Source organism: Solea solea, chromosome 20, assembly GCF_958295425.1.
Source record: "Solea solea chromosome 20, fSolSol10.1, whole genome shotgun sequence".
Classification (NCBI taxonomy): domain Eukaryota; kingdom Metazoa; phylum Chordata; class Actinopteri; order Pleuronectiformes; family Soleidae; genus Solea; species Solea solea.
Window position 1 is genome coordinate 20,923,715 of NC_081153.1, and position 22,369 is coordinate 20,946,083.

The following is a 22,369-nucleotide window of genomic DNA, read 5'->3' on the forward strand; positions in this document are numbered from 1 at the left end:
TTCTGGTTATTTTTCACTGTAATCTAATCTCTTTTTTTTTCCTATTTTCCACTTTTTTTTGTTGAGAATCAACTATTTTAAGGTAAAGATTTGCAAAAATGAATGGGAAACAGAACCTTTCTAGAAGTGAGTGGGTGGAATGTGTAGATCACTGACTGTGAAAGTGACTGATCACTCGTCTGTCAGTTCTAATTGGCTAAAAAGAGGACTGAGTTATCAGAAACATGATATTCCCACTCAGCATCACAAAATTAAACATGAAAGAAGAAAAAGGTCGGCGTAAGGTCACACATGTACCGACTTGTTTTTCAGTGGAAGCATTCGTGTGTGCATTTGATCTATTAGGACTCGCAATCATTTTTTTACTGGCAATAAAGAGACAACATCGAGTCGCACGTGCAAACCGTCCCTCTGCCTCTGTCTTGCTCTGTCAGCTGTTCTTCCAGTTTTACGTCTGTGCAAATAAACCATAACGTGTTTTTAAGTAGTTTCACACTTGTAAGTGCAGTAAATGCCAAGATTATAGGGAAACAGCAGAAGTGACGCCTGAGGGGAAAGTCAGGATGTTGGGATGTTGGCAGTGAGTTTTAATGAGGGTGTGATGTTATTTCTGTCCATGCAAACAGAAAACGGCTGGATTCTGGAGGTGTGACCGGTCATTGGCACACAGCTGTGCCGTCTGACTGAACACAAACGTTTGCACCCTCATGTTCAAACAGTACTTGACTTTCCTCCTGTGGTGTTTGCTCCAGCAGCAGACCAAAGTCACCCAGCGTGACCACAGCTCATATTTTTTTACATACCCAATCAGACATTAACTTGAACTGCGAGGGCGGATACTCCAGGAACACACGTACTCAGACGAGAGGATTAAACGTGTCTTCATTGACATAGTTTTTGCAGATTGCTGAATGCAAATATTGTGCTAGAATGTATAAATACTAGTGCACACACTATACAGTGTATAGTATACACTGTATCTATCTGTACACTAGCATCAAACTACTGTGTGTTTTCGGGGTGTTTGAATGGTCACCGTTACTATTACACAGCAAGACTTGAGATATTTATGTTGTTAGGATGTAGGGCCGCAACGATTATTCGATTCATCGATTATTAATCGATTACTAAATGAATCGTCAATTAGTTTTGCTTACAATCAATTATTTGGTTTAAGAGTCTGTTTGTTTTTAATAATTAAAACCAGCTTTTTGAATAATTTAACTGCTCCATTTAACAAAGAACTCGCTTTTGGTCAAAACAAGACATCGTAGAGCGTCATCATTTCAAGGTTTGGAGAAACACAGATCAACATTTTTCATCGTTTTCTGACCTTTTATGGACCAAACAAATACTCGATTAATCGAGAAGATAATCTACAGATTCATTGATTATGAAATTAATAGTGACTTGCGGCTCCATTAGGATGTAATATAAATATACCTTTTGCATAATTTCTGCTGACAAAGACCAAACAGAGGCAGAACAATAACAGTCACAACAAAAGGTTAAACATTGCAGCTTTAACATTCACATTTTTCAAAGATTATACACTTGTGCAACTCATGTTGCTCTATCTGACGATAGAATAAAATGACAGCATCAACAGCAACAAGAAAACACCAAAAGTTGCACACTGCAGTTTTATAATTACTTTAAAATTGGTGTTTATCAGTAAAGGTAGAGTCTCTGTGTCCTGTTACGAAGCGTCTGTCAACAGTGATGTATTTTACAGCCTTATCCTGCTTATAAGGCGACGCAAATGGAGCCAGCATTGTTTGTAAAAAATTAACATATACTCAAACACTTGACTTTCGGGACAAAGCTGCAGGATCATGTCTCCTTTTATAATATTAATAGGATTAAACCCTTAAAATTCTTTGTTGCTGTGTCTCCTCTGAGCTCGTCTACCTTTTTTTTTACGTGTTGTTTTAAAGACAAAATTCTCGCTTAGGCTCCCCACCCATCCCAGCTATCTGTGAGTTCCTGCAGAGACACAACCACACCTTGCCTTTCGGTGATGTTTGATGGAGCAGACCTGACAGGCATAAATGAGGAGGCGTTAATGTGACAGAAGACCACAGTGATAATAATCACCTTTTGTCGCCTTCAACGGCTTAAAGTTTCACTTGTAGGTCGAATGCGTGATTCGCTGAAGTGCACATTCCGTTTGCGGTGACTTTGTTTATGTATCACGAGGGTGGGGTTTTGTTTTGATTGGGCGCCAAAAGCTGCAGCGAACGCATCACTTGTCATGAATGAAGCAGTTGTCTGGTCTTGTGTTGTTGTGTTGCATAGTCAGGAACGACATGTGAAAAGGTCAGGAGAGACTTGAATTGGCAGTTGAACCAAAATGCTGTTGCAAAGTGCTGAAATGTGATGTGATATCAAAGTCTTTTTTAGTGCTTATTACTGTGTTTCCATCGAGTGGAAAGGTTTGGTTCGATACAGTACGGTTTGTATTTTTTTGTGTTTCTATAAGGATTAGCACCAAAGTATTTTGGCACCCTTCCCTTGAGGCAGGGTTTCTCAATCCTGGTCCCACAGCCCTGCACGTCTTAGAAGTTTCCTTCCTCAAACACACCTGAAAGACACTTCAAAAACATGCAGGGCAGTAGGTCCTCAGGACCAGGATTGAGAAACCCTGCCTCGGGGTACCAGAGTAAAAAGGTAACATAAAATGGTGGGTGGAGCCTTCCTGCAATCAGCTGGTTGGGCGACTGAAAAACATCACTCTCTTGCGTCCGTGGACGTCAAGGCAATTTGGAATAACACACAAACGATTGGATGTCCTCCAATGTTGGCACAGCCCACACCCCCATCTACCAAGTCAAAATGTACTGTTCTCAGTTGAAATGCAAGCCCGACCCAGGGCTTTACCATTCCAAACCATGCCATACTGTACCGTACCAAACCAAACCGTACTATGATAGACACACAGCTCATGTGATCCCCCGGGGGTTTAGACACTGGCGGTGGCTGATGGGATGTTGAGAGACGGAAGATCTGAAGAAGAGAGGTGAGCAGAGTTTGACAAGTGTGACAGCAATGATGTGATTGACTGATGGTGAAGTCATGGTCAGATCTGATTAGAAACCCGAAAAACTTGTGGGGCGTTATTGGCTGCCAGGTCAGAGAACAGAGAGCAACAGTTTTTTTTATTTTCATATTGATCATGTATTTTTACTTGAAAGTTTACCAGAGTGTCAGAATTAAGTAAATGTGTGTCGGATATTCCTTTTAACCTGAGAAAGTGTGAGAGAAGTGGATTGTGACTGAATGAAGTTGCTGAGAGTGAAGTATTTTTTTATTTTTTTTCATTATCAAAATACACAGAATAACAGAATCTGTTTTGAAATTGCCAGAGCTGCCAGTGCATGTTGTTGGAATTGAAAGTTTTAAGCCAAGCATAATTGATTTCACAAGCTAGAACTAGCATACATTTTTAAAGAAATACGTCAGGTGTGGAATTGTAAAAAAGTCAATGTCAGATTATTGTTGTTGGCAAAATATTAATGTTTCATTTCACTTGAGAGAAAATTTATGATTAAGATTTATGTTTGGTGCCAATTTGATAGACTAGTGTGAATAAGGGGACGGTAATGTAGTGACTAATTTACATCTATATCTATTATCATTTTGATTTGGTGAACAAATCATTTCCCAGAGATGTTTGGTAAATGTATTAAAACTTAATTGTATTTATTTTGTTTACGACATATTTTACATATATCTTCGGTAAAAGTTTTGAAAGTTTTGACCCAACAAAACTGTCCCGTGACCCATCTGTGGGTCCTGACCCAGGGTTTGATATTTACTGTGATAGAAAACCAAAGCAGAAGTCTTGAGTTAAATGAAAAGTGTCTCTATTAGTGTCTATTTTATACTGCAGTTAAAATGTTTGTCAGTAAAACATTGATCCCAGGACTTAGTGTTAATTTGGCCTCCATTTTTTATTTGCAACCACAATATAAAGAAATATTGTCTTTTTTTTGTTTGATTTGTTACATTAATAGCATCAATTTTTACCTTTTGGTATTATTCTTGCTTCCATTTTGATTTATTTTTCTCTGGACTTCATAACAGGCCTGTTGTGAGCTTAACTGTGATTTTAAGGAATTAGAATCTCTATATTGTCCTTGCGTCACACCTGGGTTGCATCTTGGCAGTTTACAGTATGTCAGTCAGTACCCCGTCACTCACCAGACTGACTCAGGCTTTTTGAACCAGAAACATCCCAGTGTACACACAGCACACTTAACATGTAACATGTTTCTAGAGGAATGTAAATGTTTGCTTTGCGGTTTATTTGTTTATGTGGTGTGACAGCATTTCCGATGATAGCATTGTTTGTGTTAAAATAGCTCCACCTATGTTTTTTAGTTTTTTTGAGGTGTATGAGGTACTTGGACATTCAGCGGAGAGAAAACCTGGTGTAGCCCTATTAAAATTAGCCAAAAACATCAATAACATTGACTCTTTTAAACTATTTTGAAGATTTCAATGTTTTCTGGCAATGTGGTAAACTTTGGCACTATATAAATGATGTATGTTTGAGTTTGTTGAGAAAATGAAGTGCCATAGAGCGACCCTTTACTATGAGAAGGTAATAGAAATTATGGGAATCATCGATATTTCAGAAAACATAAAAACACAACACCTGTGTTGCATGAATGATGTCATATACAGTGGAGTCAACAAACCTAAAAAACACTTTCCTAATGAGTCCGCTAGCTTGTTTTGACGCAAATTGTTTTTGTTTTCTACGCACCGGTCGACTGAAGAACATCACTCTCTTGCAGTCGTGGAAGGCAGTTTGAAATCACACAAACAAACGGACGTCCTCCATTGTTGTCTGTTGCATTTCAAATCATTTTTCGCGGTCATGCTACGTGTCTCGCAGTCGTTGGGCACAGCCCACACAATGCTTTACCAAACCAAAGTGTACCATGATGGAAACACAGCATTTGAGAAAGTTTTGCCTTAGGGTACACATTGTAATCCAAAGATATGACCCAAAGGCAGTTTGCTTTGCTAACCCTTAGCACTAAACAAGCTAAGCTAATTTGTCTTTTCTCTGAAATAAATCACCTCACTCAGATTTCAATGTCAACGTTGCAAAACTTAAAACAGACATTGATCGATAATGAGTGAACAATTTGAAAAAAAGAAATATAATTAAAATTTTTCTGACAGATATTCTTTAAATTTTGAGTTTTCAAACCCACAGACGGAGCATGAGATGCCATCAGAATATTAACTTCTGTTATGTGAAATATTCAAACATCACAACGTTAAAATGATGAATTGTTCTGTCCCACGGTCAAATTATACTTAAGTTTATGTTGTGGGAAAATGTTTTATGGAAGCTGTGATCCGTCTTTTTCTGAAATGACACCAAAAAGAGCTGCTATTTCGCTACTGTTTTAACTTTCACTAAAAATGCAGAAAGGTCTGACATTGCATTTCCTAAAAATAAGTCCATAAATCATGTTCTGTTTTAAAAAAAAAATGCTTTCAACTTTTTTCCAAATAACAGAGAACAGACAGAGACACTAAAGAGGCCAACTGAAGTACTGGCTTCAGTTGCAGGCCTTCTTTAGTTGGTAACATGATCCAGATGGTAGCCTATTTCCTACCGAGCTCCCAGAGAGTAAAGGCCAAGTGATACCCGAGACCAAACACAGACACAAACGCACACAGACACAAACCCACAACAATTCCTCTGGTAAATCTATATTCACATTGCAAAGTGGCTAACCTACTACCACATTCCATGTCCCATTTGTAAACAGAAGCCAAAATTCCACCAACATCCCAGCCATGTTTAGCATTGTGGGGAACCTGTTCACATACCTGAACAGGTGAAACAGTGAGTTCAGTCATTCTGAGCAGGTTCCACTGGACTGTTCTGTCCAGTATTATTTGAAAGTGTTAGGGTTAAAAATGTACAAGGGAGGATTGTATTTACACCTGTCAAAGAGGAGCTTGTTCTGCTGTGAATGATGGCCTCTTTGCTCTCTTCCTCCTCCCTGATGACAGGGATGTAAACAATGTTTGGACTGTTTGACATATTCAGGTTCAGCACGGAGAAACAAGAGTGCGGCTTGTTAACTGGCTCGGGTTGTTGCATAATTACATTGTTTTGTGTGGAATGATGTTTCCTATTGTCTGTCTTGAGAGATGATGAAAACAGACATCAGGGTTGGGTCTGACCCTAATCAGCTGATAGTTTTGCATGTTTCTTCATGATAATGACAGTGTCTTACTAGTATATATTAATTTGTAGACTTTATTGTGCTTTATCTGGGCTTTTAACTTGACGTTTTCTTTTTCTTTTCTTTTTCCGTAGCTCACTAAAGAGAAGGAGCATGGGAAGCTCAATCCTCGTCCTGGAAAGGTGAGTCTCTGTCACACTCTTGTTGAACAAACTCTTATACATGTGCAAGGTTGACTGTTGTTTTCACTGATTAGTACAAAATGTCCTGTGAAGGTTAACTGTTGAATTTGTTTGCTGGATAAATAGTCACTGTTGACAATGGCCAAAGGCAGTCAATGCATTCATTCAAAGTTTGTTTATTAAACACTTTTTGCCACTTGTTATATTAAGAATAGTGGAAGGGAATAAAAAGCTAAACTATGATTGTTCTTCAAAAAACTTTATTTTTATTTTAGTGGTGATGGTTTGCTCGCTCACAACCACACCCTATTCAAGATAGCTTCTCAAATTATTTGCCTGAAGACGGTCTAGTACCCAAACGTCATAGTAAAGGTATTTCCATGCTGGACGCGTTGCCAAAATGGAAAAACTGGTGAAAACTATTTTGGAGTTTGACTTGTCTACTGATTGTTCTATAGTTTTCCTTGAAAAAGAACAGTGTGTTGGGAAACAATCACGATCAGTTAAATGTTTGGACTGGACGTCATCAACAACACTCCCTCTGATGTGTAAGCTGTAAATTTGTCGGAAAAGGAAGCTCGAGAAAATTAACCATTTGAAATAATAACAGCCACCATTCAGCAAAATTACATGGCCGCCGTGAATACATCATCACCTGTGAGGTTTTAGCTATGAAACTATCCTATTACCATTACCCCAGTAATGACATTGTAGTCATTATCTTTTAAATAGGCAGCACCAGCTCATAACATGTAGTTGTGAAGTAATTAATCACACTGGTTACTCGTTAATGTCATGTATTCACTCTTAAATTCAGTTCTCATTCATTCACAAAGTTCATAACAGGTTTACCTAAGTAATTCATTTACTTTGTGCTTTTATTATGATTACCTTACATAACCACGATTGTTTGATAACCATTTTTCATTCAAAGAAAACAACACGGTCCAATTCAAACTGCAAATGTCAATCTTCACAGGAATTTTGGGCGTCAATTGATGACATTAAACTTACCTTCTATTTTGACTTTTGCCTTGTCTTTATCTTAAATGTCATTAAATGTCAGGCAAGCCTGCTCCTGCATGATGTTGAAGAGTGTAGATCACTGAGGTCTGTCAATGGATGATAGTCAATGCTAGAGGTGGAGCTGACATTTAGTTCTTGATGCTTCTCCATGCTGCAGGGCCTCAGACCTGAATGGACAAAACATGTCTGTACTGCACACTTGAAGTTTTAAACAAATGAACCAAATAAGCCCTAAACTATCTCACTTTCTTTTATATATAAATGTCAAATATATATATATATATATATATATGTATATATGTATATATATTTGTTTATTGAAATATTCAACACAGTATCATATATTACAATGTTGTGCTTTTTCTTTTCTTTTTTTTTAACCATACAAAGGGAACTTTTCACACTCCCCTCTCTCCAAGAAACAAAACAAAAACAAAAACAACAACAAATAAATAAATAAAACATTAACAATAATAATAAATAAAACAATAATAAAAAAATAAAATAAAAAAAACATATATAAATAAAAATTAAATTAAAATAAAACTCACAGGATTCTGCCTGAAAAAGGGAAAGGGAAAAAATAAAATCAGTCACAGTTTTGTCTTCTCAAAATAATCTATAAATGATTGCCATATTGCCTGAAATGTGTTTACATTCCCTCTAACACAATGATTAACTTTTCCTCATTTCCTAAACTTTCTTCCTCTGTAAAACATTATCATGACATTTCTTGGTTTATTTTACTCGTTCCCTCGTCGTTAAACATTGCTGATCATTACATGTTCATTTCAAAGCTGAAGGTCGCGGGAGATTAGACATATTAGACCTTTTAGCAGAATTTTCCCAACCTGATTTAGGTGTACAAAATACAAAAAAGATGAAGTTTGGATTGTTTACCAAACATATTTTGTAAATGATTCATCTACCAAATCAAAATGTGAGTTATTGTTACAGATATGGCTAAAAAGTGGGTCCCCATATAGAAAGTTTGGTGAATATTGTTATTTGTCATATAATGGCAAATGGTCTGTATTCATATAGCACTTTTCTAGTCTTTATGACCACTCAAAGCTGCTTTACACGACAGTCTTTGCCATCCACCCATTCACACGCATTTACTCACTCACACATTCATACGGCATGTGTGGTCACACATATTTCATGCAGTAGTTTTTGTCTTGCCCAAGGACACATCAGCATGTAGAGAATCAAAGAGACACCGTCACGACTGCATATTTGTCTTTCGTTTGCAGAAAGTTTCATTCAGCATTTTCGTGTTTTAGCAATTATTTGTCATCATTATAATTTCATCTGGTATCATATTGAAATATTTTTTTTTTGTAATCACCATGATAACTCTGATAAATGACTGCCTTCAGCAACACAGCTGAACCTTCACAACTGCCAGCTAACCCCACCTCTGTCTGCATTTTTCTCCAGATGTATATTTTTGACCAGCCGGGATTCTGCGGCCAGAGGATTGAGATACGCAGTGATATCACTGATGCTACGTCTTGGGTGCTGCAGGAGACCATCTCCATCAGGGTCGTCAGAGGAGGGTGAGATGTTTACACCATCTGTGTGTCCTGACTAAGTCAACATTTCGTCTAAAGCCGTTTCACATGCAGTTTTAGCTGTGCTCCGTTGTCTGTAAATCATTTTTATACCTTGTCAAAAATATGTCTTATTATGAATAGTATTTCTTCTTTAATATGCAGAGTATATAGTTTAAAACTTCAACCTTATACATACGGTCATATGGGATACACGTTGTTTAGAGAAGCGTCTCAACCCATGTTTGTTAACAAATGATCTACAACCACGTCCAAGACAACAAAGCTATAAGTTTCCCTAACACGCCTCGTTCACAGCAGATGCACTGGTGTAGATAACAGAATAAATGATGGATTAAATGATGAATGCCATTTAGCTGTCACCGTTTGGCACCGTTGGTTCACTTATTTTTTTCCACTCTTGGTTCCACCCTATGTTCAAGACGAGTATAAAACATAGACTGTACATTAAACTGGACATACACTGCAAAAGTAGATTTTCAAGAAGGTAAAATAAAGAAATAATAAAAAAATACTACTGTAAAATCACAGTCTGAGTACTATGGTTTCGAAAAAGTTAATAATGCAATAATGAGAAAGAATAGAGACCTATTTATTAAAAAGAAATGGAAGAAGAACGATAAAATGAAATACACTTATGCACTTTGAACCAGTTGACTGCACATATGCATGTCCCTGTCATTAGAACTCTGAAACCTTCACAATCATAACACACACACAGATGACACTTTTGCACCTTGTTTTTCTTGAAATGTGAAGCATGTAATTAAACACCGGTTTGTCAAAATAAACTTCCCCATTGCGGATGTCAAACCAGAACGACAGTGGATGCAGAGTGCACATGCAAATGCCATCAATAGCTGACACACCCACACCCACACACACATACACTTGGCCTCAGAACGTGGAATGTTTTTGAACCTGCAGTATCACTGATCACTGTACACACATTATTATTACACACCACAGCAGATGTATATGCTCTAATTTATTAGATAATCAAAGAGTGACAGTGAGACATTTAAACTTTAAAGTACATACTCAAGGCTGACATCCATGTTTATATTGGGACATGGTTTTCAAGGTAAAACAGATACAAAGGAATTCCATTTTCAAAACACTGCAGAGAATAAGAATAGAGAAAAGCAGCAACACAAAAGTCTTCAGGAGAGCCATATGGATATGTAATCATATTAAGTCCACATCTTTCTTTTTATGCTGTCCCAGCATGAGGAACGCACAACAAACCACACAGACACACAACAACACCAACAGTTGCTACTGATTCAATGAGTTTTGGATAACAATGACCTGGCTGAATAAGAATCTCCACAGACAACACCAGTTTTACAGCAGTCACCAAACAGGTACAAAAATATGGCGGGAATGCTACAGGTGTCACTCAAACCGTAAATAATCCCATTCCACATAACCGTAATGGTTTGGATTTAATTACATTTATTTACAGGGCTACAATCTAGGTCCACTATACGATTAATTTTGGCCTCATAACATACACGTGACAAAAGCAAACAAACAATATACAGGTATGTCTCTTCAAATGTACAAACCCAGATGTCGTTTTATTAGAAATGATATAGATGTGAAATTGGCAAATCGCTAAACAGGACTTGACAGGGACACAAAAGCGATGTTAAGAAATGTCAATTAGTGTGTAGTTGGAAGCCTGGACAATAGTAATTCTCCCCCATTTAAACGTCTTAAACTTGACCTCATTTAATTTAATTATACACATGTTTTGTTTTGAACCAAGGCCAACGTGTTATTGAATAACGCTAAAATATGCACGAGCAGAGATGAGTCAGAATCTTAATGTCAATTACAAAAGTACAGGCTGATATGTCGCGTGCGTAGCCAACAAGACTAGATTAGTTTAAAAAACATTTTTTAATTGAATGTATAAATGTTATTTTGTATAAATGATGTGTCCTGCTGGCAGCCGTGTCGTCTTATGACTTAGCATTCAGCACTCAGTGTTGGCCTTTCCCTACCCCACTCCCTGTGTAACCTCAAGAACATGTTTGATGAGGCCTTAAACTCACAGAGGCAGAGAGGTCCGCCTCTTTGTGGTGCACTGGCGCCTGATGTTGAGCTGTTTAACACACAGGGACAGGGTTTATAAGCTACATCGCCTGACGAGGTTCTCCAGGTTCCTCCCACAGTCCAAAAACATGCAGATTTGGGGATTAGGTCAAATGGACACTCTAAATTGATCCGATGTGTGAGTGCGAGAGTGACGGCATCCCTTGTGACCCTCATGTGGAGGATAAAGCGGTAGAAGATGGATGGATGGATAATGGTGTTCCTTTTAGAGCTCAATATTTTCCTCAGAGAGGCTTTAAATCAACAGTATCTTATTTATCTTCCTTCCATTCATCCTCTGTGTCCCTTTGCCAGATGGGTGCTTTATGAGAAACCCAACTTCAAGGGGGAGAAAGTCGCCCTGGACGAAGGAGACATAGAGCTCACTAACCCCTTCAGCCCTCCAGATGAGGAGCAGCTGCAGAACGGACAAAAGGAGGATGAACAAAAGCAGAATGGAGAGACCAGTGACCAGCAGACGGAGACGGCGCCACCTAGGAGGCTCATCATCGGCTCTCTACGCAGAGCTGTCAGGGTAAGACAAGATCAGTGTCTCTGTCTTTGTGCTTTGTCACACATTTATGTTCTTTTATTTCCTTGACTTTTAATGTCTTGGGAAAAAAAAAAAAAAAATAGCACCATCTAGTGTCAAAACGATGTCAAAGGTGTGAAAATTCAAATATTAAAGAGAAATGTGTTTAATACAAATATGGTACGATCACTGCAGCTTTTTAATTATTTTTATGAAATAATCAAGAACATTTGACATCTTCACGAACATTCATATGATAATCAAATTTGACTGGGCATGAAATACAGTTCTGTCACTTTATGTCCAAACAATTTACGCCATGTTCAGGGATTTTAAATAACATAATATTACACTACATTCATAGCTGTTTTTATAAAAAATAAATACACATTTTGATTTTACATTTAATTAATTTTTTTCTTAGAAAAGAAAAACCACATTTGTATGTAACATTTTGTTTTAGTAGTTATTCTTGTAAAATAGACATGTTTAATTTTAGGTCTTATTGTTAGAGGTTGTGTTCATCTTTACTGTGCAGCACTGTGACATTAATCCGTTTCCAGCGGACTGGAATACATTTTAATTTATTGAAACACATCGGTAAAGGAGAATATTAGAAAGAAGAAAAGCATAAATTAAAGATAAACCTAGAAGTAACCAGATAATAAATAATAGACAGTGAACACAAGATTACTAACTTGTACATCATCATCAAATATCAACAGTTTTAGCTTCTCTTTGGTTTTGTACAGGGGTAATTGTGGTAATTGTTAGGAATTAACATCTTACCAAGTGTATGTGTAAATTTACTTGACCAAAATAAATGCAAGACACAGTTTCAGAAAAGCGTTTCACATCAATGTCACACTTAAACTTGTGCAAAGGTGCGTCGGATCAACTTTAAAGTTTCTCGCAAAACACACCCAATCGTCACTCAGCCAATCTTACATCGCTTCCTTTCAACCTTACGTTCAAAATAAGAGCCACTGACTTTGGCTTCTCTTGTATAAAACCTTTGTCATAACGCTTAACAATAAAAATAACTTGCAATCGGTGTCTTGTAAAATAAAATACACATGTTTTATATGTTGTAGTAATGGTAGTAGTCTGTCTACAATACATTAGCAGTGACAGGAAGTGATCGAGCAATGACAAAAAGCTGTCAACATCATGTAAGTTCACAATTTGTCCACCAGAGAACACTACTATTCTGCTTATTAATTAATAACTAATCGTTTTCTTATGTATATACATGTACTACTTAATTATTGATTTATTACTATAGTATCTATACATATATATATATATATATATATATATATATTTGTGCATCCTCTTTTATACTGACACAGTGTGAGTGTGAACATAGAACATATTATGGAGGAAAATAAATATGTGGAACAAACGGGTCAAAACAGCAAAGTAAATCAAAGTTAATGACTGGTGAAATGATCTTTTTTCACATTTTGAACGATACATTTAGTTATATTTAACCAGCAGCTAAGAGTCTCGACATTACAGCGGGTGATCTTCTCCTCCTCTTCATCACTCTCAGGACTACAGTGTCCCAGAAATCAGCCTTTTCCCAGAAGAGAACGCTGAGGGCAAGAAGGTCATCTTCAGAGACACCTCTGATGACGCCAGGATTTTTGGTTTCCCCATTAAGGCCAACTCCATCATCATAAATGCCGGCCTGTGAGTTATGAATCATAAGTCATTTGCATTATTGAAATGATTTTGTAAAACCTGACTTTTGTAATTATTTGTAACTAGTTCTTTATTTATAAAATCAGATTTCATTTGTATTTGTGTTTTTCTCTTCATCAGCTGGCTTGTGTTCGCGCAGCCCTTCTTTCAGGGCGTACCACGTGTCCTGGAGGTGGGGGGTTACTCCAACCCTGCAGCCTGGGGCGTAGAACAGCCCTATGTGGGATCAGTGCATCCACTCAAAATAGTAAGTGACACGACACACTACACATTTTTCCATAGACTTAAATTCAAACTGACTTCTTTTTTGCAACCAGTGCAGTCGCCCCCTGGTGGTTAACTACAACTACTGGCCTTCTTCCTAGTAACCGGAAAAACTACACTGCAAAAAGAACTAGTACTAGTAACATGCTAAATATCTTAAATCAATTTTAAATTTCTAGTTTTCAGTGGGATAAGCAAATGCTGCTTGGCTAGAATTCTTAAAACTATTGGCTAAATTGGCTAAAAACTCAAGCAAGCAAATTAATTATCTCATGTAAAAAATGTTTTTCTTAAAATTAATTGATTAAGTGGACTTACAGAATTTACACCTGAGAATTTCTTAGAATTTCACACACACATACGAAATACACACCAGTATTTTTTTTTTTTAAATTTAGATTATTTTTCGAGTGCAAAACTTTTTGAAACAGCATTTTTTCCAGAAACAGACTTATTTTACATTCTTTAAAATGTCTGCAGTGTATGTCCAGTTCTATTCACAGTGGAGATGTAAACATTGTCATTCTTATTTTCAAAGATTCCAAATCTATTCAAAACATCCAAAAATCTTCTTTTTTATAAATTAATTTTTTTGCTTCAGTTTTGATAACAGTAGAAAACGAAAGGCTTTTAAACTTTTCCATGTTATATCCAGGTTATTTGTGAAAGTTCATCTTAAAACAATGTCATTTTTTTTCTCACATTCGCTTGTGATAACATTAGCTTTTTAAAAAAAAAATGACAAATAAAACAAAAACTACCTAATCTTGCAAAACGCTTGACACTTAATTTGATGTTTAATCAAATTATGAACCAAGGAAGACTCACAACTTTAGTTTACCGTCTGTTTTATACTTGCAATGTGTGAATGTGTCTGTTTTTTTTTACCATAGGGGGAGCCAAGAGTGGAAAATGTGGGTGAACCAAAGGTAAGAAATGATATTTATCAGAAGTATTGCTCCCACCAGCAGCAGCAGCAGCAGCAGCAGCAGCAGCAGCAGCAGGGATAATTGCCACTCTTTGTCTGCAGCTGGTGATCTTTGACAAACCATACTTCTCCGGGAAGTCGAGGACCATCACCACCAACATGAGAGACTTCATGACCAGAGTGGACAGGCAGCAGGCTGTTTTCATGTACAACATCGGCTCCCTTAAAGTGCAGGGAGGAATGTAAGCGCCCATCCATGAAATCCCATTCCAAGATTAATTAATAAATAGTAAAACACTGAGTAATTCGACCAGGGAGCGAAAGTCAATGAGAAACCGCTCCGAGGTTATTAATAAATGAGAGAACGATCATGTGCGAGTGCTAATTGTTCCCATTTGTGATGATCATGCAGCTGGGTCGGCTACGAGAAGGAAGGCTTCCGAGGTCACCAGTACCTGCTGGAGGAGGGCGAGTACCAGGACTGGAGGGTGTGGGGGGGCCATGATTCTGAGCTGCGCTCTGTCAGGCTCATACAAGCGGTAAGTAACTGTGATAAGGACGGAAGTGTCTCTGGACAGGATCTAAAATAATCCCCCGAACATCAGAGTTACATTTCTAATCCAGATTTATGAACTAAGGCCATTCAAGGCACAGATTAAACGTGCAGTGCGGTCATGAAATCAATTAATCTGACTTTATTTAACAATGCAATGAACTCAAAGTGCTTCACAGGATAAACACAACAAAACAAGGAACAACCAGCACATAAAATATTAAACAAATAATAAAAATATAAAACTGAGATGAGGAAGTAAGAGACGCTAACAGGAAAATGCAATGGCCTGCAACAGGAATGATGTATTACAGTAGATATGGAGTACATTTCCCCCTATTTCACTGTTCTTCCATTTTAACATTAAAACGAGGAACTAAACCTTATTGTTTGACATTAGCTGCATTTTACTTCCACCCTTACTAAGTGTTTTATGGGCACCCTTGATTGTTTGCTCCCTACCAACAGGCTAATTGTTGAAGCTAATTCTTGTGATTGCCAGCCTAAGTCCGCTACAGACTTTTTACAGGAGGCAGATTTATTCCCAATAAGATGAAGGTTACAAGTTCAGGAAAACCCTGTGTAGGTTATAATAATATCAGGTCAAAGGGAGATTCTCTCGCTCTCTCATTCAAAAATCACGTGAGATTTTAACGGTGTGGAGAGACACGCGAGCGAGAAGCAGCTGCTGTGAACACACGTCTGTCCCAGGTGTTTGGCCTCAGCACTGTGATCACATTGGGGAATGGATATTCTCTCTAAATGTGTAACCTTTTCTCAAGTGAAAATATAGATGTTTTTCTTTTCCGCTGACCCAGTAACATTTATATTGATGCTCAGACATCTGGCTCTATACCTTTATATAGATCCTAGGATTTGTCATATCGTATGTATTTGCAGAGATGCACTCTTTTTTTCTGGGCTTGCAAAAATAGGTTAACACCTTGCTTAGAGGTTTTTGTGCTGAAATACTAGACATCTGCCTGAGGTTAAAAAAAAAAAACCTACATGTTCCCTCACTGCACCTTCTTTTTCGTCCTGGGGGAGTTTCTAAAAATGTGCATATTCTTGCTCTTGTGCAGGACCTGACAGACCCGTTGATGGTGATGTTTGAACAGCTCGAGGAAGATCAGGAAGGAATGCAGGAGGAGAACACCTTCGAGGTCACCGAGGCCATCCCCGACGTCGAGCTGTTCGGGTACAAAACATCCACGCGCTCCATCCACGTAATCAGCGGCGCGTAAGTTGACATAGATATAGATATACAGTATATCATGTGACTTCACTAATGATCCCCAGCAGGCTGACACAAAAAATCACAAACTGTGTTTGCGTTTCCAGATGGATCGCCTACTCTCACGTGGACTTCTCAGGGAAGCAGTACATCCTAGAGAAAGGTTTCTACACTAACTGTGCCGACTGGGGATCGCAGGACACTCGCATCTGCTCGTTGCAGCCCATCCTCCTGGTGAGGACCACGAATGCAATCTATCACCAAGATGTGAAGAGTGTTAGGATCAGTGTACTGTCCAGTACACCGCACCGGCTCTTCTCTGTTTAGATTATCATCATGGTCCAGATTAATAATTTCTCAGGCTGCACTATGTGACCTTCACCCCTTCTCGTGAGAGTCTGGTTTTTGCTTTTATTCTTAAACAAGAACAATATCTATCAGACAGATGATCCGCTGTGGCGCCCCCTAGAGGGAGAAGCTAAAATACCTAATGTTCACCAATGTTTAGTTATATTCACTGACACATTTGTGTCCTGGAGGACATCATAAGGACATTACACCAAATAATATGGACTGTGTGCTTGAATGAGTTTAAATCAGTGGAAATGTTAAGGATAATCTAAATATACAAAGTGAAACTTAAGTCCAGGTTTAAGTTATTTTAGTAACGACTAAATATTTAAATAAAGAGATGTTGTGAACGTCACTAACATCTTTTATTTACTGAGGACTTTCATAATTTAGTGTTTAATGATATAGTAATACAGACAGATAAAGGGAGAAATGGTACTTGTTTTTTCTCACTTCACTGGTTAAGATGTTCCTAAGATGTTTGTCTGTGTTTGTTTTCAGGCTCCACGCGACAACGTTGGTGCAAGGAATGAGGTAAATTCATTATTTTCCCTGCTTTTTTTTAGTTCTTTGTTGTACATGAGTAAAGTCATAGTCTTCATATAATATACAGTGTACATGTTGGTGTCCAGTGCCGTCCTTTTAAGACCTTTTAAACTATGAAGCTGTTAACAACACATTAGTGCCATTTTATGTAGTATTTATTAATTGGTCAATAAATGTAAATTGTGCATTTTTGTTGTCAGAATGTTTTTTTTGTTTAAGTCATATTATCAGAATTATAATATTTAGTGTAAATATGAAGTGTAAGACTGGGCAGACAGACCTCTTAGTGTGGTTTAATAACTGGTTAATGAAGTTTAGCCATTTTTTTTTAATCATTAAACAGTTGGAATGGAAGATGGAAGAATGAAAAATGAATATTGGCTGAGTAAATGGGCCTCAAAACGATTAAGAAAATGGCTTTGCCATAAAAAAAACCCACATCATTCGACCTCTTAACAAAATTAAACAGAAAATACTATTATTATAGATAGAGTTATTTTTGTCTTGATTCTCATTCATCCAGGTCATAGGTCACTAAATGGTTTTGAATCAATATCAACTGGACTTGTAGATTACGTGAAAAAAGTGTGAATATATAATTAAAAAATTATATATTTAAATATTTAATTATATAATATATTTCCCCTCAGTTATTCTGTATGTGGGGAAATCCCAACCATTTGTTCCCATTTACTAGACAATGTAGCCTGTTATTGTTCCTCTCGTCTTTTTTAATTTAAATAAGCTGGAGACTAAATCACACCTACACACGACCAATTCAAGTTGAAAACAAGTTAAATAATTTATACATTGCAGCAGAAGCACATTTAAAATAGTGTGGACGATTTAAACGTTGTTTTAATGTGATCTCTCACTTTCTCTCGGTCAGATCATCCTTTTCTCTGAGCCAGATCTCCAGGGCAACTGTAACATCTTTGACCGCAACCAGCAAGTGTTGACCGAGAAATTTGTGACCAAGTCCTGCCGAGTGGTAGGAGGAAGGTAAGGAAGCATTAACGCAGCAGGGAGAGGAAACAAGGGGAGAGGGGAGAGGGCAGAGGGCACTAACAGAGGTATAACGTGAGCAGATTCAAATGGTGTTGTACTTCATAGATAATCAGTAGAAAATAATAATAGTAAAACTCAAATAGAGAATCAATAAAAACTAACATCTGTGTGTTTCAGCTGGGTGCTCTATGAGAAAGAACAGTATGCTGGGGACTTGTATGTCCTTAATGAGGGAGAATACCCCAATTTGGCCAGCATGGGGTGCCCTTCCACCTTCCCCATCCGCTCTGTCAAGGTCGTGCCAATGGTAAGGAAGCTCCTCTACACGTGAAGTAAACATGGTGGAAAATGTCTTCGCCTTTGTCTTTCTCTGAACCTGTTATCTGACCCCCCCCCCCCTCCTCCCCCGTCTAGACTTTCTCAGTTCCCTCCCTCTCTCTGTTTGGCCTGGAGGGTCTGGAGGGCAGAGAGATCACCACAGACACCGAGATCATCAGCATGACCAGAGAGGGCCTCAATAACCACATCCTGTCTATCAGAGTCAACAGTGGCTGGTACGTGTTCTTTTATGACTTTATTGACCATTCAATTGTCGTACAGTAATGTAGTATAACAGTATAACAGTATATATAACAGTATAACAGTATAACAGTAGTGTTATTGTTGTCATCTAAACGAGCAGGGACCGTCTACAAATCAACACCGACAAAGCAAATGTTCAATAGCGTTACCATAATATAGTTTAATTAAATGACGACACACTCGGTTAGTCTCCTCTAAATTATATTACAACACCTCTTTGGAAAAAAACATACTTTGTCATTTTTATTTGGAATAATAGTTCATTTTATCACCACAATACAGTGTTGTACTTATTACAAAAAATAGAAATTAAAATGATAAAAAGAGAGAAATTATATGATAGAATGTATTAGGAAAAAAAACTTACCAACTTTTGATAATTTCTGGGAAATTCTATTCAGAATATTAGGTAACATCATTACCTAATAGAATAATGCCAACAATTAAATCAACCTACAGTTGTACAAACGTGTGAAAAACGAAACCAAATCCCATGTTTTTCATGTTGTTTTTTCTTTAGTCAAACCACAGTCTAATGTCACAGTCTAATGTTGTCTCTCTTTATTTGCAGTTGGGTGATATGTGAGTACAGCAACTACAGGGGGCGCCAATTCGTACTGGAAACCATTGAAATCACCAACTGGCCAAAGTTTAGCTCACTCAATACGATTGGCTCGGTGTATCCAGTCAGACAGGTTTGTTAACACGTCGTCTTTACAGCCTTTATTTAGTGTTGGCTGAAGTGTGAAGTGTGGAGGAGTGTCACATGCACACATCTGACACCATGAGGAGAGTGAACGGAGTAATGGTTCAAATGTCAAAGTGTGAATAAGTTAAGCTCTTTCTGTTGTTTTGAGTTTTGATATCTTGTCTCCTGCAGAAACGCCACTTCTTCCGCATCAAGAACAAAGAGAGCGGCCTCTTCATGTCCATCCAGGGCGGCGTGGAGGAGATGAAGTCCGGACGAGTGGTGGTGGCGGCAGAGGCGGAGCCAATGAGCGACATCTGGTTCTATCAGGACGGCTTCATCAAGAGCAAAGTAATGCCGGTGACGGAAGTGTGAGCGTGTTTACGAAACCGTGACATGATTTCTTTACAGATGTGTCATTATGTGTCCTCTTCCAGCTGACGGCAACCATGAGTCTCCAGGTGATGGGAAACGTTGAGCCGTCAGCCAAGGTGGTTCTGTGGTCAGAGACTCGGCAGCCCAGCCAGAACTGGACGGCCCAGATGAGCGGTCCGATCAGGAGCCTCACTTTCCCTGGAATGGTCCTGGATGTCAAAGGTAGACAGAAAGATGGCCTTGTTTAGACTGCAGCCCAAATCTGATTCTGAAGCATATCCAGATTGAAGCTAGCTTTATTTGTTGGCAGATTGGACAGCTTCAAAAAAAACACATGTGATCAGATTTTTCCAAAGCTGATTCATGTGTCACACATTTGTTATTAAGAGCTTCATAGTTTAAAAGGTTCTGAAATGACTGCTAACATCTCTGTATCTTTATATCCCTATTTTTTGTTCATTTTTTTTCCAGGTGGAAAATCATATGACAAGGACCACGTGGTGATCATGCCAGAGAACGAGGAGAGGCCAAGCCAAGACTGGGAGTTAGAGTTGCTCTAAAAATAACGTATTCTCTTTCACGCAGCGTCAATATTACCTTTGTTTACATCGGAAACAAATTCCCTAAAGCGCCTTTATGGAAAGTGAGAAGCAACTGCTGTCACAGCCCTGTGAGGTATTTATGTCAGTGCCTGTATTCGTACTTGTCGTGTTGAACTTCTTCCAGTGACAACGATTATCCGTGAGAAAGAAGCTCAACACAGACGAGTTTAAGTGCCTTGACCTGCTGTAGTGACTCGCGTCATCACATGAGCTGGAAAACTAGGTTGAATGTATTTTTCAGGACAAACTTTTTGACCTAAATTTGACCATTTTAAGTATTCACACTCTTCCACACATTCCCGACCGTGTTTTTACTGATATGAATTAATGCTTTTAATCATTTTGTTTACAATGTAAAAAACAAACAAACAAACAAACAAAAAAAACCTTATGACTTTTTAATTTCTTAACTTCTGGAAATTGTTTTCCTGCTATTGCTTTATACACATGGGGGTTGAATAAAGCCAAAGGACTGTGTGACATGCAAAAAAAAGTATGTTATGCTTTTTAAAGATATTTTTATATATTGTATATGTATTGCTGTTGTGTGGGAAATATTGAGTATATTACATAGTATATTACATGCAGTGAAATGGGTTGTATATGTCCCATTTTGTGTCAAGTTACCCTATTACTGTGTTGTTGTTTGTTTGTTTCTTTGTTAAATTGTTACATATAAATCTGTCGCCTCATCAGCTGAATGTTAATATTTGATACAGAAGCTTTGTAATGTTGGAAGTGACGTTCTGGGGAGTGGTTTTGAAATGTTGAAAACAAAAATAAACATTCTTAAATAAAACCAAGTGGGTGTGATTGCAGGGAATTCATTATGTCACGTTTGCAGTTAACTGATTTAAAACAGGGACATTAAACATTAAACATGTGAACATACACAAGAGTGTAGCCAAATGCTCATTTTCAACATTTAATTGATGAGTAGTAATAAATAACTATATGTCAGATAAATAAAACAAATGACAGATTATGCAGATGATTATGATTTTCCAGTAAGCATGTTTTAAGTGTTTGGTAAATGAGTTAAGAGTTGACTGTTAACACTTTTTATTACATTTACATACAGATTGTCCAAGGGCACTTTTCCTAAACATCAGTGTCCTCTATTATGTGCATGTTTGCAGCGGAAGTGGGACTTTTATTTTTAATGTGTTTAACAGTTTTATCCCAGTTTAGTAATTCCTGTTTCTTCAATGACAGTGATGGTAGATTTTTGTGAAACGTAAGCCTCATTTGTTTTGTTTTGCGTGTAACGTTTGTGTTTCAGATAAGCAAAAAAAAAACAATGCAAATGAACTACATGAAGTTTTTCATTTCCTACTTATAAATAGTGTTTTGTGGAGAAAGCAAATAATGCTGCAGAGAGCTGGAACTCTCAGCTGTGTTTGTTGTATCCACACACGTCTCATATTTCTGCAGCAGGAGGACTGGAGCATGAACTAAAGCTGTGAGAGGATTTGTTTTCCCTGAGGTAGCTCTTTGTTTTCTGCTTGCAGTTATTTGATATTTGTTATTTGCATCTTTCTCTCTCTTGACTGAACGGAGAAAAAGGGCAGATCAGGTCATGTGTATCAGAGTGTGGAGTGAAAAGGCTTTTTCTTAACTCTTTTTTTTGAATCACTTCAAATAGAAACTAGAAAAACAGGCATAACATGGCAAAAACAATGAACTGTGGAAAAGCTAAACGCTACAGAAACTACAGCCCGTGGCCATGTTTCACAGTTAATATCAACAAGCTGGACTTTCTGGATTCTCTCTTACAAGGAATGTCAGTACTTTTATTACCAGTGTGTTGTCATGTAGAACATGACACACGGGCCAATGGTGTTAGCCCAAGGCGTGAGGTTTCTGGGGCGGTGATTGGTCAAAGGTGTTTGC

General features: G+C 37.8%; 1 protein-coding gene across 1 annotated transcript in view; it reads left to right on the forward strand.

The window, feature by feature from the left end:
- The window catches only part of LOC131447238 (uncharacterized), a 54,968-nt gene extending 33,689 nt beyond the window's left edge, over positions 1-21,279 (forward strand). Inside the window, exons 7-24 of the mRNA XM_058618860.1 lie at positions 6,353-6,400; positions 8,870-8,988; positions 11,422-11,641; positions 13,194-13,333; positions 13,466-13,592; positions 14,503-14,538; positions 14,640-14,779; positions 14,950-15,076; positions 16,173-16,330; positions 16,432-16,558; positions 17,177-17,209; positions 18,111-18,223; positions 18,407-18,536; positions 18,644-18,783; positions 19,383-19,506; positions 19,692-19,850; positions 19,937-20,096; positions 20,346-21,279. Coding sequence (XP_058474843.1) covers positions 6,353-6,400; positions 8,870-8,988; positions 11,422-11,641; positions 13,194-13,333; positions 13,466-13,592; positions 14,503-14,538; positions 14,640-14,779; positions 14,950-15,076; positions 16,173-16,330; positions 16,432-16,558; positions 17,177-17,209; positions 18,111-18,223; positions 18,407-18,536; positions 18,644-18,783; positions 19,383-19,506; positions 19,692-19,850; positions 19,937-20,096; positions 20,346-20,434 — 2,190 coding nt within the window. The 3' untranslated portion in view covers positions 20,435-21,279. The remainder of the gene's footprint in view (positions 1-6,352; positions 6,401-8,869; positions 8,989-11,421; positions 11,642-13,193; positions 13,334-13,465; positions 13,593-14,502; positions 14,539-14,639; positions 14,780-14,949; positions 15,077-16,172; positions 16,331-16,431; positions 16,559-17,176; positions 17,210-18,110; positions 18,224-18,406; positions 18,537-18,643; positions 18,784-19,382; positions 19,507-19,691; positions 19,851-19,936; positions 20,097-20,345) is intronic.
- The last annotated feature ends 1,090 nt before the right edge of the window (positions 21,280-22,369 follow it).